This window comes from Mus musculus, chromosome 7 (assembly GCF_000001635.26).
Source record: "Mus musculus strain C57BL/6J chromosome 7, GRCm38.p6 C57BL/6J".
Taxonomy (NCBI): domain Eukaryota; kingdom Metazoa; phylum Chordata; class Mammalia; order Rodentia; family Muridae; genus Mus; species Mus musculus.
Window position 1 is genome coordinate 100,833,043 of NC_000073.6, and position 12,804 is coordinate 100,845,846.

Consider the following 12,804-nt stretch of genomic DNA (forward strand, 5'->3'; position numbering starts at 1 on the left):
ACAACGAATATAAAGCATTTTTAAAAAGTAGCTATGTTGTAGGATACACTACAAAGCTGGGGCATGACAATGTGTGCTTCTAATGCCAGTATTGGGAAGGAGTTCAAGGTCACCCTCAGCTACATAGGGAGTTCAAGGCCAGCCTGCCTGGAAGAGTGAGTAAGTAAGTAATGGACTAAACAGGAGGCTTGAACCAACTTTTCTCAAGTATGGCATAGTAGCTTGACCTCTGCTCTCTAACCTCTAAGGTTACATACAATGAGGCTCTTATTATTTATTATTAAGATCAGAGAATTTCAGGATTAATCTCAGATGCTGCTGTCTACTCCCAAGGCTCAGCAGGCCCGTGAACTGTCTAGCCCAGGAGGCAGCCCTGTGACCTGGGAAGTGGGACATCACTTCAGACCACTGTCTCCACCCTCACTTTTGCTCTAAGAGGAACTAGGAAGAGACATTTTGGAAAATGCCCCCAATAAAGACAGAATAAATAAAGACAGAATGAACATAATTGACAACATTTGCACCAGTGTGTGAATGCTATTACTAATCCTTCCATCTGTATGGCAGTGCTCTGGTGTCTCCTTGCTGAGAAACTGACTGCATTCCTTACTGATTCATTAGGGGCAAGGTAACATCTTGGAATCATATTTTTAAATAATTTGAATGTTAGCGCTGGGGCTAAAGGAGAAAATCTCTTACTCAGCAGTTCATCTTACACAGCTACTCTAGGAGTGCAGCAAGATGGGGTGAAGAGAGCCTTACTTTTCCAACCAAGCTGAGCCGTAGCACTGAACTGACCTCGGTGCAGAATGAGACGTAGCAGAGCCCCAGCCTAGACCTGTGTCCCTAGGCCAGAGCTTCCCTTACCTGGTTGCCTAAAGCCTGGAAAAAGCAGCTCCCCACCCATCTCCTCTCATGCCTCCTACCCTTCCCAAGAAGCCATGTAACCTTAGCCTCTCTTCCCAGGGAGCCTACTACACACAACCTGTGTATGCTGCCCAGCCCCATGTCATCCACCACACCACGGTTGTCCAGCCCAACAGCATTCCCTCTGCCATCTACCCAGCTCCTGTTGCTGCCCCCAGGACCAATGGTGTGGCCATGGGCATGGTGGCAGGCACCACCATGGCAATGTCAGCAGGTAAGGCAACATCCACCTAAGCATCCTTTGCTCTCTTTCAGGAATTCCTCACATGGGGAGCAGTCATGGAACTGGCTGCAGCCCAGCTGGAGAAATCCTGTGCCAGGGCAGGAGGATTTCCAGGGAGACCAAGGGGGATGGGCTAAAACTCAGAAATGTAGAGTCTCAAGTATTCAGAGGGATAAGAAAGATGGCACACAAGATGGGCATATTGAGCAAGACTTACAGTATAGGTGAGGGAAGTGCAAGCAGAAGACTTAGTGTGGTCCAGTCTCAGGAAAGAAAGGGTTAAGGCATGTGGGAAATAGGGGGAGAGTGGAGGGGGCTCTACCACTACTGAGGAAGGGATTGTAGAAAGGCTTGAGGCCTTCAGGAGAGAACTAACAGCTTTCCCTAGGGAGAGATGGGGTTGGGATTGAACCTCTGGCTGTAGGCTGGATCAGGAGAAAAAGGGAGTTTAGGGGAGGAATGTGGGCCTCCAGTAGCAGCAGGGGCCCAGCAAGGAGCACACAAGCTCTCTGTTGATTAGCAGCGAGGAGCATAAGGGCCTTCCCCATAATTAGATGTAGGAGCTGAAAGAACTAGGAGTCCCTGACGACCCTTTCTGGTGATAAGCCCTGCCTCTAAGGAACCTTGGGGATGAGGTGGGAAGTGTAGCCTTAGAAGCGTGGGCGGAAACATGGGCGTTCCCGTGAAGGGCATGATGTGAAGGGCATGACGACTAGAGGCTGTGACTACCTTATAGAAACCCAAGTCTTGAAGAACCAACTAAGTTGCCATCTGAAGTGAGGAAGAGGGTACTGTGGTTGCTCAGTACAAAAGCAATCTGTTAGGTCCTTGCTCAGTGCCAGCCTATTGTTAGGGTCCTTAAGGCAGAACAGAGCCCTGCCCTTAAAACCTAGGTGAGTTTAGAAAGAAGATAGAACCAGGAAAGCTAATAGTTACTACTCAGTGTGTATGCAAAGAAAAGGGAGGGGTCCTTAGAATAAAGACTGTTTTCCCTCACCCTAAGTACTCACAGGCAGTCCAGGGTGACAGGGACAAGAACAGGAAGATCAGCCATGCAAAAGACTGCTTTCCCCGTCTCCATCCCTGTACCCAGATTACAACCTCCTCAGGTTCCTCTTCTCTCTCCACGCTCAGGTACCCTGCTGACCACACCCCAGCACACTGCAATTGGGGCACACCCTGTCTCCATGCCCACATACAGGGCCCAAGGAACCCCTGCGTACAGCTACGTGCCCCCGCACTGGTAAAGCCTGCAGCCCATCCAAGTGAGTAGGGTCAGGGGTAGGGGTGAAGGGGTGGGAGTGGGGAGACACGTGTAGGAAATGCCTCAGAAGACCTGGCGTGGGTTTGGTGTCACAGAAGCAGGCCACAGTCATTACTTGTTACCTGCTCCAGGGTCTTTAGTGTCACTCTTAATAGCCACCTCTCTACAAATGTCACAGTTTTAATGGTAGTTCTCATCTTCAGCTCTTGTGTTTTTAGGTAAACAGTTTAAAATCACTTGGCCAATTAAAATTGAGGTGGGGCTTTAACACTTGTCCTCTGCTGTTGAATTCTGGGTTCTTTATGAAGTCTTGTAAAGGTTCAGTTCTTCAAATGAAGTCTTACCTAAATCACGAGCCAGCTCTGCTGACAGCCTAGTGGAGACCCTGGTGCCCGGCTCCCTCACTATCCTCAGCAGCTCAACATACTTTCCACAGAGAGCCTGCTGCTCCCCTGGGAAGGCATGGAGGGCTCCATTTAGGGCTCCCAAGATGGGGGTAGAGAGTCCAGTGATCTCGAGTCGCCTGTAGAGTGTCACTCTCTTTAATGGTGTTCCTTTCTTCCACAGATCTGGAGTCACATTGTATGCAACTACTCGAGTCTTACCGGTGCTGAGCAGTCTCCTAGCAGCACCACCTCTATTGCAAGAAGAGACAACGGAAGTGCAAGGGTCACTTTATGCATCTTTAATGGTTTTGATTTTTATTTTTGGTTTTTGTAAAAGCTGCTTTTTCTAATCTCCTAGGAGCCTCCCCTCGTGCCTCCCTCTTAGCCACACCCTTCTGCTCTAGCCCTTCTTCCTACCTAGCCAGGCCCAGTCCTCTCTGCTTCTTCCCTTCCCTCAGCATCCTGTCCCTGGGACCCCGGTCTAGTAGCAAGCAGAGAGTGAGGTTTATTGTGATGGTTCATCTAAAGGCTAGATTCGTTTGGAGAGCAGAACAAATGTGGCCCTCCGTGTGGAGTAGGGACTTGAAGCTGTCGAGAAGGCCACATCTCTGTCAGATTGTCATTTTCTGAAGCAAGATTAGTTCAAAAAGAAAGAAATATCTAAGAACCATCACAACAGACCAAGAACAAACCCACCTGGTTATGTAGGAATGTTAGCAGCTTCATGTCCCCAGGCTCAGAACCTGGGAAAGCAGAGAGTTTGGGGAAGGGTGGAGGGAGGGAAGACACTGGGGAGGGAGGTAGTGTGAAGAAGGGCAGGAGGGTGCTTAGCTCTGGTTTGAAAGGTCTCCGGCCCCACTGCTGGGCCTGGACCTTCTGATTTGCACAGTGATGTTAACTGACCTGGCACTTCCTTCAGAGATGCTTTGACCTCAGACCTGCCAAACAGCTGCATGTGCTGGGATACCAGCATCCAGAGGCTTCGCATAATCCCACACCCAGCCTGAGCCTCGAGGACCTCTCCTGAGGCGCTTCCTCCTGATGAGAGTAGGAACTGGTGGCATTTCTCTCCCTTGCCCTTCTGCCCTTCCCCGTGCCGGACGCACACGTCTGTCTGTGGGGCTGGCAGGCAGGCCAAGCTCTTGGTTACCTTGTGCCATGTCACGGCCAAAGTGAAGGAACCACATTCCAGGTGGGAGCTGGCGGTTCTGAAGGTCAGGATAGTGAAGGAAAACAATAGCAATAATCATTTCATACTCATGGAACTGAAGGAACCTTAGCATCCATCATCTCACCCAGTCCCCTATCTGACAGATGAGGAAACTGAGGCCCAGAGAAGCAGAAAGGACTTCTCTGAACCTCACTGTAAATTAGCATTAAATGCAGCCGTCCTACTACTGGCATTTTACCTACAAAAATTTTGCTAGGGATGGATTGGCTTGACTTTGTAAGAATTAAGTCAGCAGTGCCACATCTGGTGAGCTCTGTAATGACCTCTGGGCTTGTTTCTGCTGTTCCCCCACGGACTCCAAAGGTGGGGGCTAAGAGAGGCCACATAGAGCAGGCGGCAGAAATAGAAATTACACTTGGAAAACCTATGAAGACATCTGGAATGTTCATCTTGAACCTGACTCCACTCCAGGAAAAGGAGTAGGTGGGCTGACTGGAAGGAGAGCCTGTGCACTTAGGACAGTAGCTCTTTATCCCAAGAAGAGAGGAAGAGTGGGAGCCACCCAGAGAGGTGCACATGAATGAGGCCAAGCAGATACAGTCACATCTGGGAGAAGAGGGACCCCGACCAGCCACCCTCCTGTGCACAGCTAGCAAAGCCGACATCTTCCCTGGGTGGAACAGGAATACCTTACTGTGTAAAATTGGATCACTGGTAATATTTCAGACTTGAATTATTTTCATTTTAAATTCATTTTAAACTTGGACATCACCTTCCTATTTCCCAAGTCCCCCTAAAGGAAAAAAAAAGGAAACCACTGAGCTGGAATGACCTCAGAAACAGTCTGACTGTCCCCAGGGGGTCAGAGTTCTTCAGCGTCTGTGGCAAAGAGCCAGAAGTTAAGGCTGCTACCTTCCTGGTCTCCCAGGAACTTCAGGACCAGGAAAACTCAGCTGTTCTGGGGTGCTGACAAGGTTTCATTTTAAAACAAAGTTTTCCAGTGTTAATCTGATCTTATAACACCTCTCCCTGTCCTCTGTGGTTTTGTAGAGGTGGATGAAGGTTGCTAGAGATCATGTCTAACATGTTAAAAAATGCCAAACTGATAAAGGTGGTGGTAATTGTAGGTTACATTTGTTAGGTGCTTCATTAGTTTCAAAGCACTTCATGACCTTTAATATACTGACCCTGAGAGCAAGCAACAGGGTCGGTTATTCCACTCACTTGACAAGTGATGCGATAGATTCTAAGGAGAAATGAAATGGCCCAAAGTGAGCTCACTGCTGGGATCCTGGCAGGCTACCTAGACCCCACGGTCTCCAGGTGACCTGGTGGCAGAGGAAAACACAGACCCAGGAGTGGCCTTTTCATGTTTGTTCTTTCTACACCAGTAAATAAAAGCTGTTTGCACCCCTCACTGTTCATGTGGGTTAGCCCTGACAGATGAAGGCATGGAGCCTGCTATTTAATTCATAGAGGTTCCAAGGCTCCGAAAAGTACAGGGACTTTCTGGTAAGGAACCCCCTGCTGGCGCTGTTCTCTCCAGGCCTGATCCAAACATAGGCTCATGTTCTGAAGCATCTGTGCTCTGCACCTCATCTGGGATTCAAGAGCAGAAAAGTCCCAAGGTGAAAACCAAGTATTGGCATGCTGTAGTCTAGAAGAACCAGACCCATTAACTCTTTTTAGTAAGAGCACAAAAGCTGGCCTCACCCTTTTGTTTGATAGAGATCCACAAGTCTAGCCAAGCTTAGGGAGTCATAGTGAAGGGACTGAGCCCTAGGGCACAGGGGGTTATGTGACCACAGCTGGCAAGGTGACACGTAGCTGGCAGGAATACTCTAGGTATCATCTAAACAGTCTGGAGGCTCAGTGGTCAAGACAGAGGAGGCCAGAGCTGGAAGGGTCCCCTCACCATAGGATGAGGGGTGTGCACATGACCATGAGCTGCCACACTGGCATCACCATACACAGACACCTTGTCCACACCTTTTCCCCTCCCCAGTGCAGTGCTGAAGGAGAGGTGCCTGAAGGAGAGGTGCCTCTGTTCACCAGCCTCCCTTATCACCATTTGTTCACCTTTATCCACCCTGGGCCAGGAAGTCTGGAAACTGGACTACTCACAGTTAGTGAAAGCCTGAGAGTCTCTTGTCATGCTTAAAACAAAACAAAACAAAAAACAAACAAAAGCCCTATTTTTCTTCCTATAAGATAAACCACGTTTTCCTTCTCGTTATCCCAGGAATGCCCTAAAGTGCACCCCCTTCCCTGAATATTCATCAGGGACACACATCTATCTGTCCAGACCTCTTTTTGTAAAGTACTTTGACTTTGATTGCCAAAACCTCTAAAGATAGGAGGCAGGGTATGCATCGTGATGCTATGAAGGGGTCACAGGCTTGCCAAAGGACACATAGCTCATGAGTGAAAGAGCCAAGATTTAGACTCTTCTGATCCTCTATTCTTGTTGCTGCCTCCTACTGGATCTCGAGTGTAAGCTTGCTTGAAGAAAGAAGGGGTTACTTGCTACCCCACACAGAAGCGTTTATGAAGACTTGGGGAGCTCCGGTCCATCAGCTGAGCAGATTTTTAAGAATTTCTGCTTTGGGCCAAGACCTATAATGGGCCCTGGAGACCCAGAGATAGATAGATCCAGCTGGTAGTACAGATAGGAATTTGCCACAAAAGACCTAACTCAGGACACTGAAGGTGACAACTGCCTAGTACTGAAGATAATTGAGGACAGTATCGTCCATCTTTCAACAAAGAGTCTTGCTTCTGGAAAGCCTGCACAATCTGTCCATCTGGCTCCTGTCCAGATCCAACAAAGTACGTTAACGGGGCATGGTATAAGCCTGAACTACTGAAAGCATGTCTGGACTGGAGTACAAGGTTTATTTGAGAACCAGAAACTAACTTGTGTCCCATGTATCCCAGTGCTTTCTGGCCATCAGGGCAGTTCTACGTTTGAGACCTAGCAGTGTTTCTTTGGAAGGCTTGATGCTCTGTTCTAAATAGCTTTCAGAAATGAGTCATGGAGAGCATACAAGTAGCACAAATCCCTTGGTCACCAAGTTCTGGCATCTGTATTGTGCAGACATGACACATCAGATAAGGCATTGGCTGAACCAGGCTTAGTTCCCTGCATATCAGATATCTTGCCCCTGCTATGGGCTCTGGTCTTCACAGCGTTCTGGCAGAATCAGTCATCATCCCATGTGTGACTCATGTTCAGTGAGCTCTGCTTTTCCATCTTGAGTTAACTACATGACTGCTGAGTGTGTGGCCCCAAGTATCTTGTCAAGCTAGGGAGACTAGAGAAGGAGGGCAGCCTGGGTTGGAGTGGACAAAGGAGAGCAAAGCAGCGGAAACATCTTGGCTAGGTTTCCTGCTCAGACAACACCTGAGCCTCTAGACAGACTTCTGTGGACATGCCGGGCTGGCAGCAAGGTTTGTCCTTTTCCTACCCCTGTTCGCTCTCCTAGGGGGAAAAAAAGAAAAAAAAAAATTGTGAAATTTGGCATTATGTGGTTCCAGGGCTCAGCTTTCAAAATTCCCAGTAGGCCAGCTTCAACATTCCATGGCCAAACTCGCCTGACCTAGACTTGGGTCCCACTCTCAGTTTCTCCTGTGGGTATTTCCTAATTTATAAACTGTTAATGCCAGCCAGAAGGCCAGCTAAGAATATAGGAGTTGAAACTAGTGGCCACAGAGTCAAAGAGGGACACAGAAGACAAGCAGCACTTGCTTTCCTTACCGTGGCTGCTGCTTTCGGTAGCCCTTAGGTAGCCCTGCGGTGGCAGTGTGTCCCTTTATCCTTTCCAGCCTGAGGGACAATTTTCTTTCCCAAGAGAACAGATTTAAAACAGCTTTACAGATAGCAGCAGCCCACAGGAATCTGCTTTGGGTTTGACCCTAGCATCCTCTGTCCTAGACCCCAGCTCAGCCATCCTCCTCATGCATGAAAGTCAGACTAAATGAAGAATAGGACTGGCCCAGAGACCTCAGGTCAGCCAGATCAACTGGATCTGTCTTGTGAACCAAGCTCCTTACAAGGTGATGCAAGGCTAGGCCTCCTGCACCTTGGAGTTGTCTTTTATCTTTGAAGGCCCAGGGCCTGTCCCCTTCCTGTCTTCAAGGCATCTGCACCCCTCTTTCATAGCACATGACAGAGAAGCTTGTTCTCATGGCATGGACCATCCCTGTGAAGAGAGCGTTGTGTATGATTTTTGTATTTTTTAATTCATTTTAACCTACAGGTTGGAATCTAATTTTTAAATTTTATTGGAACTCACATTTTAAAACAAATAAAAAACATTTAAAAATAATAATAATTATAATAATAAACCTTTGACCAGTGTCTTCCAAGTAGTTTGATCAAATAATTTATAGATGTTTTCAAAATACAGCCTGGAGTGTAAAGATTGGAAAGCCCTGTGGCCACGCTTGTGTGTATGAAGTGTAAATCTGGCTTTGTTGTTTTGGATTCCTTTGGGTTTTGCTTTGTTTTGAAGATCAGATAGTGATCACTCTGAATGGTTGAAGCCAAGAGTTTGTAACTATGATATTTACTGTAAGCTGTAGAACATTCAACAACTATTAAAAGAAAGTTTCCAAAAAAAAAAAAAAAAAACCAACAAAAACCAAAACGTGTGTCTTGGGTGAGGGAGGCACAGACCTCCTCCAGCCAGTGAGTCCCTGCGCTGCTCCTCCCCCAGGGCATTCTAAGCTGCTTTTTAACCTGTTGTGAGTACACACCTGGAGCCCCAGTACGTCGGAGGCTGGGGTAGGATTGTAACTCAAAGGCTGAGGATACACCCAATGGTTAGAGCACAGGCTGCTCTCACAAAGGGCCAGGGTTTGAGTCCCAGAACCCATAGTGGTTCACAACAGTCTATAACTCAGGGGATACCGTGCTGCCTTCTGGTCTTTGGAAACACCATTCATACACATAAAATTCATACACACATAGGCATTTATACACCAGTGCACGTATGATCTCAGGAAAGAAATCAAGCATTGCAGTGTTCCATGTCCTCTCTGGCCTGGGAGGGGGCACAGTGGATGGGAGCTGTGGAGTGGTAAGTTCAGCGCCTGGATCATATAATACGATGGAGATCCAGGGAAGCTGTTAAAGGCCTGGCTTCTACTGAGGCTGAGGTATAGCTCAGTGGTATATGTGTGCAGCAGGGACCCCCCCAGCACCAAAAGAAAGAAAAAGAGGGGGAAGCGGTAACAAAACCCTGCGGTTTCTTGAGTGGCTGTGGATGGCTTGCTGCTCACCTCTGCGTGTTGACCTTTGAGGTCTTTATACCTTGCTGCAGGGGAAGCTCTGCTCTTTGTCCCACGTGGGAGGTAAGGGCCTTGGCTAAGGTGAAGTTGGAATTCATCCTTGGTCTGGTTCCAGAATGCAGGCCCATCTCAGAGGAGGTGGTTTCTTAAGAGACGGGATCTCCTCCTCTCCTCAGAGCAGTGAGGGAGTGTCAGGAAATCAAGAGGAGCTAGGTGGCTTATTACAGGACTTACTACAAACCCACAGGGCCTCATACAAGCCTGTCATTAAGGACTCTTTCTTTTTGTTTTTTTGTTTTTTTTCTTCCCCTCTCCTGTACACTGAATCTGCTGTCCCTTCAGGGTGATCCACTGCCAATGCTGCCAAGGCTTTTTGTCTTAGTTACTTTTCTTTTGTGAAGGCATCTTGCACGCGCTCGACTGGCCAGGAAGAACGACGCTGCAACAGGATCCTTCTGCACACGTTTATTGGGAGAGCTTGATTGTAGAGGCGAAAAGACTTCGAGCCCAGAACTGGTGCTGCTTTTATAGGCCTAGGAGGGGCGTGTCTCACACCCGGATTGGTTATGCACTAAGCCTCATTTGCATGTTCCTCATCTGATTGGCTACTCTCTCTCAGTACCTTACAGAACCTCATTATCATACCTCATTTGCATGTCTCACATCTGATTGGTTATACTCTCAGTACCTTACAGAACCTCATTTGCATGTCTCACATCTGATTGGTTATGCTCTCAGTACCTTACAGAACCTCATTTGCATGTCTCACATCTGATTGGTTATACTCTCAGTACCTTACAGAACCTCATTTGCATGTCTCACATCTGATTGGTTATACTCTCAGTACCTTACAGAACCTCATTATCATGCCTGGGCCAGGCAGTGTCTTTGCAAAAAACTTTACTGCATATGTACACATTGGTTGTTTGTCCAATCTTATGCGTGGTGGCCAGCAGTAGTCAGTGCCACTCAGCAACGGCACATGTGGCTTCCCACAAAGGCACCATAACCAAGACAACTTATTGAAGAGTTTATTTGGGCTTCAAGTTTCCATACTACTGAGACAGAGAATGTGCACACAGGAGCTACATGGAAATGGCATGCTTGTTTTGTTTGTTTTGGATCTTTGTTTTGTTTTTCCTTTTTCTTTTCAAAACTGGGTTTCTCTGTATAGCCCTGGCTGTCCTGGAACTTGCTTTGTGGACCAGGTTGGCCTCAAACTCAGAAATACAACTGCCTCTCTGCTTCCCGAATACTAACATTAAGGTGTGCACCATGATGCCCTGTGAGGCAAATGCTTTTGAAACCTCATCCCCCAAACAAGGCATACCTCCTGATCCTTCTCAAACAGTTGCACCAAATGGGGACTAAGCATTCAAATAAATGAGCCTTATGGGGATAATTCTCATTCAAACTACCACACACTTCTTAGGCATCCAATCACTTTTCTTTTCCAGGGTGCGGCCCTCACAGTTCTCGTTCCACAGTTAATAGGCCAAAAGCTCAGCATCCTCAACTGTAATAAAAGTGCCCAAAAGTGATCACTCCAGAAGTTGAAGTTAGGTATGTGTCCCTGTGGTTAGTCAACTCAGTTGCATTAGTTCAATAATGTTTTAAGACTTTCCAAGGATGGGGCTCCAGCACAGAGGCAGCAGGTTTGCATAGCTTGATAAGGCCCTGAGTCCCATCCCTAACCCTCCATGGGGCGTGTATTGCCAGAGGCCACCTGCTGGACCAGTGCTCCTTTAGGCTGTGCTACAGTGGAAAGTGTTACACCAAGCCTCACTTCCCCTCCTGACATCCTCCCAGCCTTTCGTTCTGACCATGATCCATTGTGGGCCTGATTAAGGGAGGAGAGGATACCTTATCTGAGACAGGATAGAACATCTTAGGCTCATTTCTATGTCACAATGGCAGGGCTATTTTCTAGAAGTGGGCAGAGAGCTAGAGATTGGACCCTACTTGTTCTTCCCTCCAACTCCCACCTCCACCCACTGAAAAGAGCTGCAGGGATTTGTAGGAACGTTTCCAAGGGAAGGTGAGGCTGTGGAGACCAAAAATATCACACACCTGCATCATATCTTTGATGTTGGGAGGTTAATGACACAAGAAGCAAATGAAACAAGCCATTCTCTCAGCAAGCAGGAGCAGGGTAGAGAAGTGCTTATAGTGAGAGAGATCTCCTAACCAGCCTGGAAGCCTGAACATGGTGTCTCCACCCTGCGGATATCTGAATGTGTCTCTAATCTAGCTTTCCCAGAGAATGGCTGGGATGCCACCTCCTGCCTCACTCTCCAGGACACACTCTTATCTTCACGTGCCACCCAATTGGCTGTTATCCAAATCCTAAGTACTAAGTGGGGTCCATGAGTTGGCTGGCTGAAGGGATAGGCAAATTAGAATAGCCAAACCCTGAGATACATGAAGTAAATGGATGCCAAATGTGCTGCATCCTGCAGCCATAGGGATCATTTCCTTGGACACACAGGAGACCCTGTCTACTCCCAGTTCACAAAAGTCCCAGAGTATCCTATACCCAAAGGATGTGGGAAGAAGCAGGGATATGTGGGCTTTTAAAATGTCTGCCCATTTGTTAACAGTGGCTTTTTTTCTTCCCTCCTTTCCTGCCACTGCTAGGCCAGCCACCTACCTTGGTTTCTGCCCAGATTTCTGTCCTCAGTGAAGCCACCTGGTCTCCTCTTACAGGCTAGGCTTCCACTACTAGCTCCAGTAGTGTTTGCATGTGTCACTCCTTCCCATGTTAAATAGTGTACCACACACTGACAAAACCCTAACTTAAGGTCCCACTGGCCATGGCAACTTTGGTATGGGATGGTGTCTCCTGATTTACCTGGTATTGGTCCAGCTCTCACCACATCCCTTAGGAAACTCACAAAGACCCTGTCCATTCCCTGGGGCATGACAGCCTTCCTAGCCTCTCAGCCAACTTTCCCCAAATTCTACATCCATTCTTGGCCACCAGGACCCTGATGGCTTCTTACTGCAGGCCCTGGGATCTGCCCTAAAACATGGACCCTCTCTGCCTAGTTGTAAATGCCCATCTGAGTGTAAGATATTCTTGTCACTCAGATCTGTCTCCTAAGAGCTCCAGGGCTTCATATCAAAACACCTTGGACACCATTAGGTGTTCCCTATCTCACATCCCAGAAGGAGTTCCAGCAGGTCTGCCCTAGGAATCTCTTGGGTCCTTCTGTTTCCCTGTTACTTGTTACCCAGACAGCTATAACAACTTCCTGTTCTGGGTGTTTCTGCTTTGCATTGTGACCAAACAGGCCGAGGCTTTGCCTCTTCCTAACCACTGTGAGGCCCCTCCAGCCACTTCCTGGTCTGTCCTTTGCACATGTTGTCCCCATCTCATGGATCACACCCCTCCCACACTGTGAGCTTCTGTGTAACTGCTGCTTCCTCTCCAGCTGTGGCCACTCCCACTCACCACATGCTTCTTGTGCCCTTGAAATAATTAGTTCATGTCAACACATGTAAAATACATAAGATTCTAAACAGAAAAAAAGCTCGTTCA

The 12,804-nt window shown here is 47.8% G+C and overlaps 1 protein-coding gene across 6 annotated transcripts in view; it reads left to right on the top strand.

The window, feature by feature from the left end:
* Positions 1-8,604, top strand: part of Fam168a (family with sequence similarity 168, member A) — a 135,019-nt gene extending 126,415 nt beyond the window's left edge. For 3 of the 6 annotated variants that reach the window (XM_006507920.3, XM_030242670.1, XM_011241829.2), the window contains 3 exons: positions 967-1,141; positions 2,285-2,415; positions 2,982-7,984. In XM_006507920.3, coding sequence (XP_006507983.1) covers positions 967-1,141; positions 2,285-2,397 — 288 coding nt within the window. In that variant the 3' untranslated portion in view covers positions 2,398-2,415; positions 2,982-7,984. Of the gene's footprint in view, positions 1-966; positions 1,142-2,284; positions 2,416-2,981 lie in introns of all 6 variants that reach the window. The other 3 variants (NM_178764.4, NM_001362169.1, NM_001362170.1) reach the window with 1 other exon arrangement.
* The last annotated feature ends 4,200 nt before the right edge of the window (positions 8,605-12,804 follow it).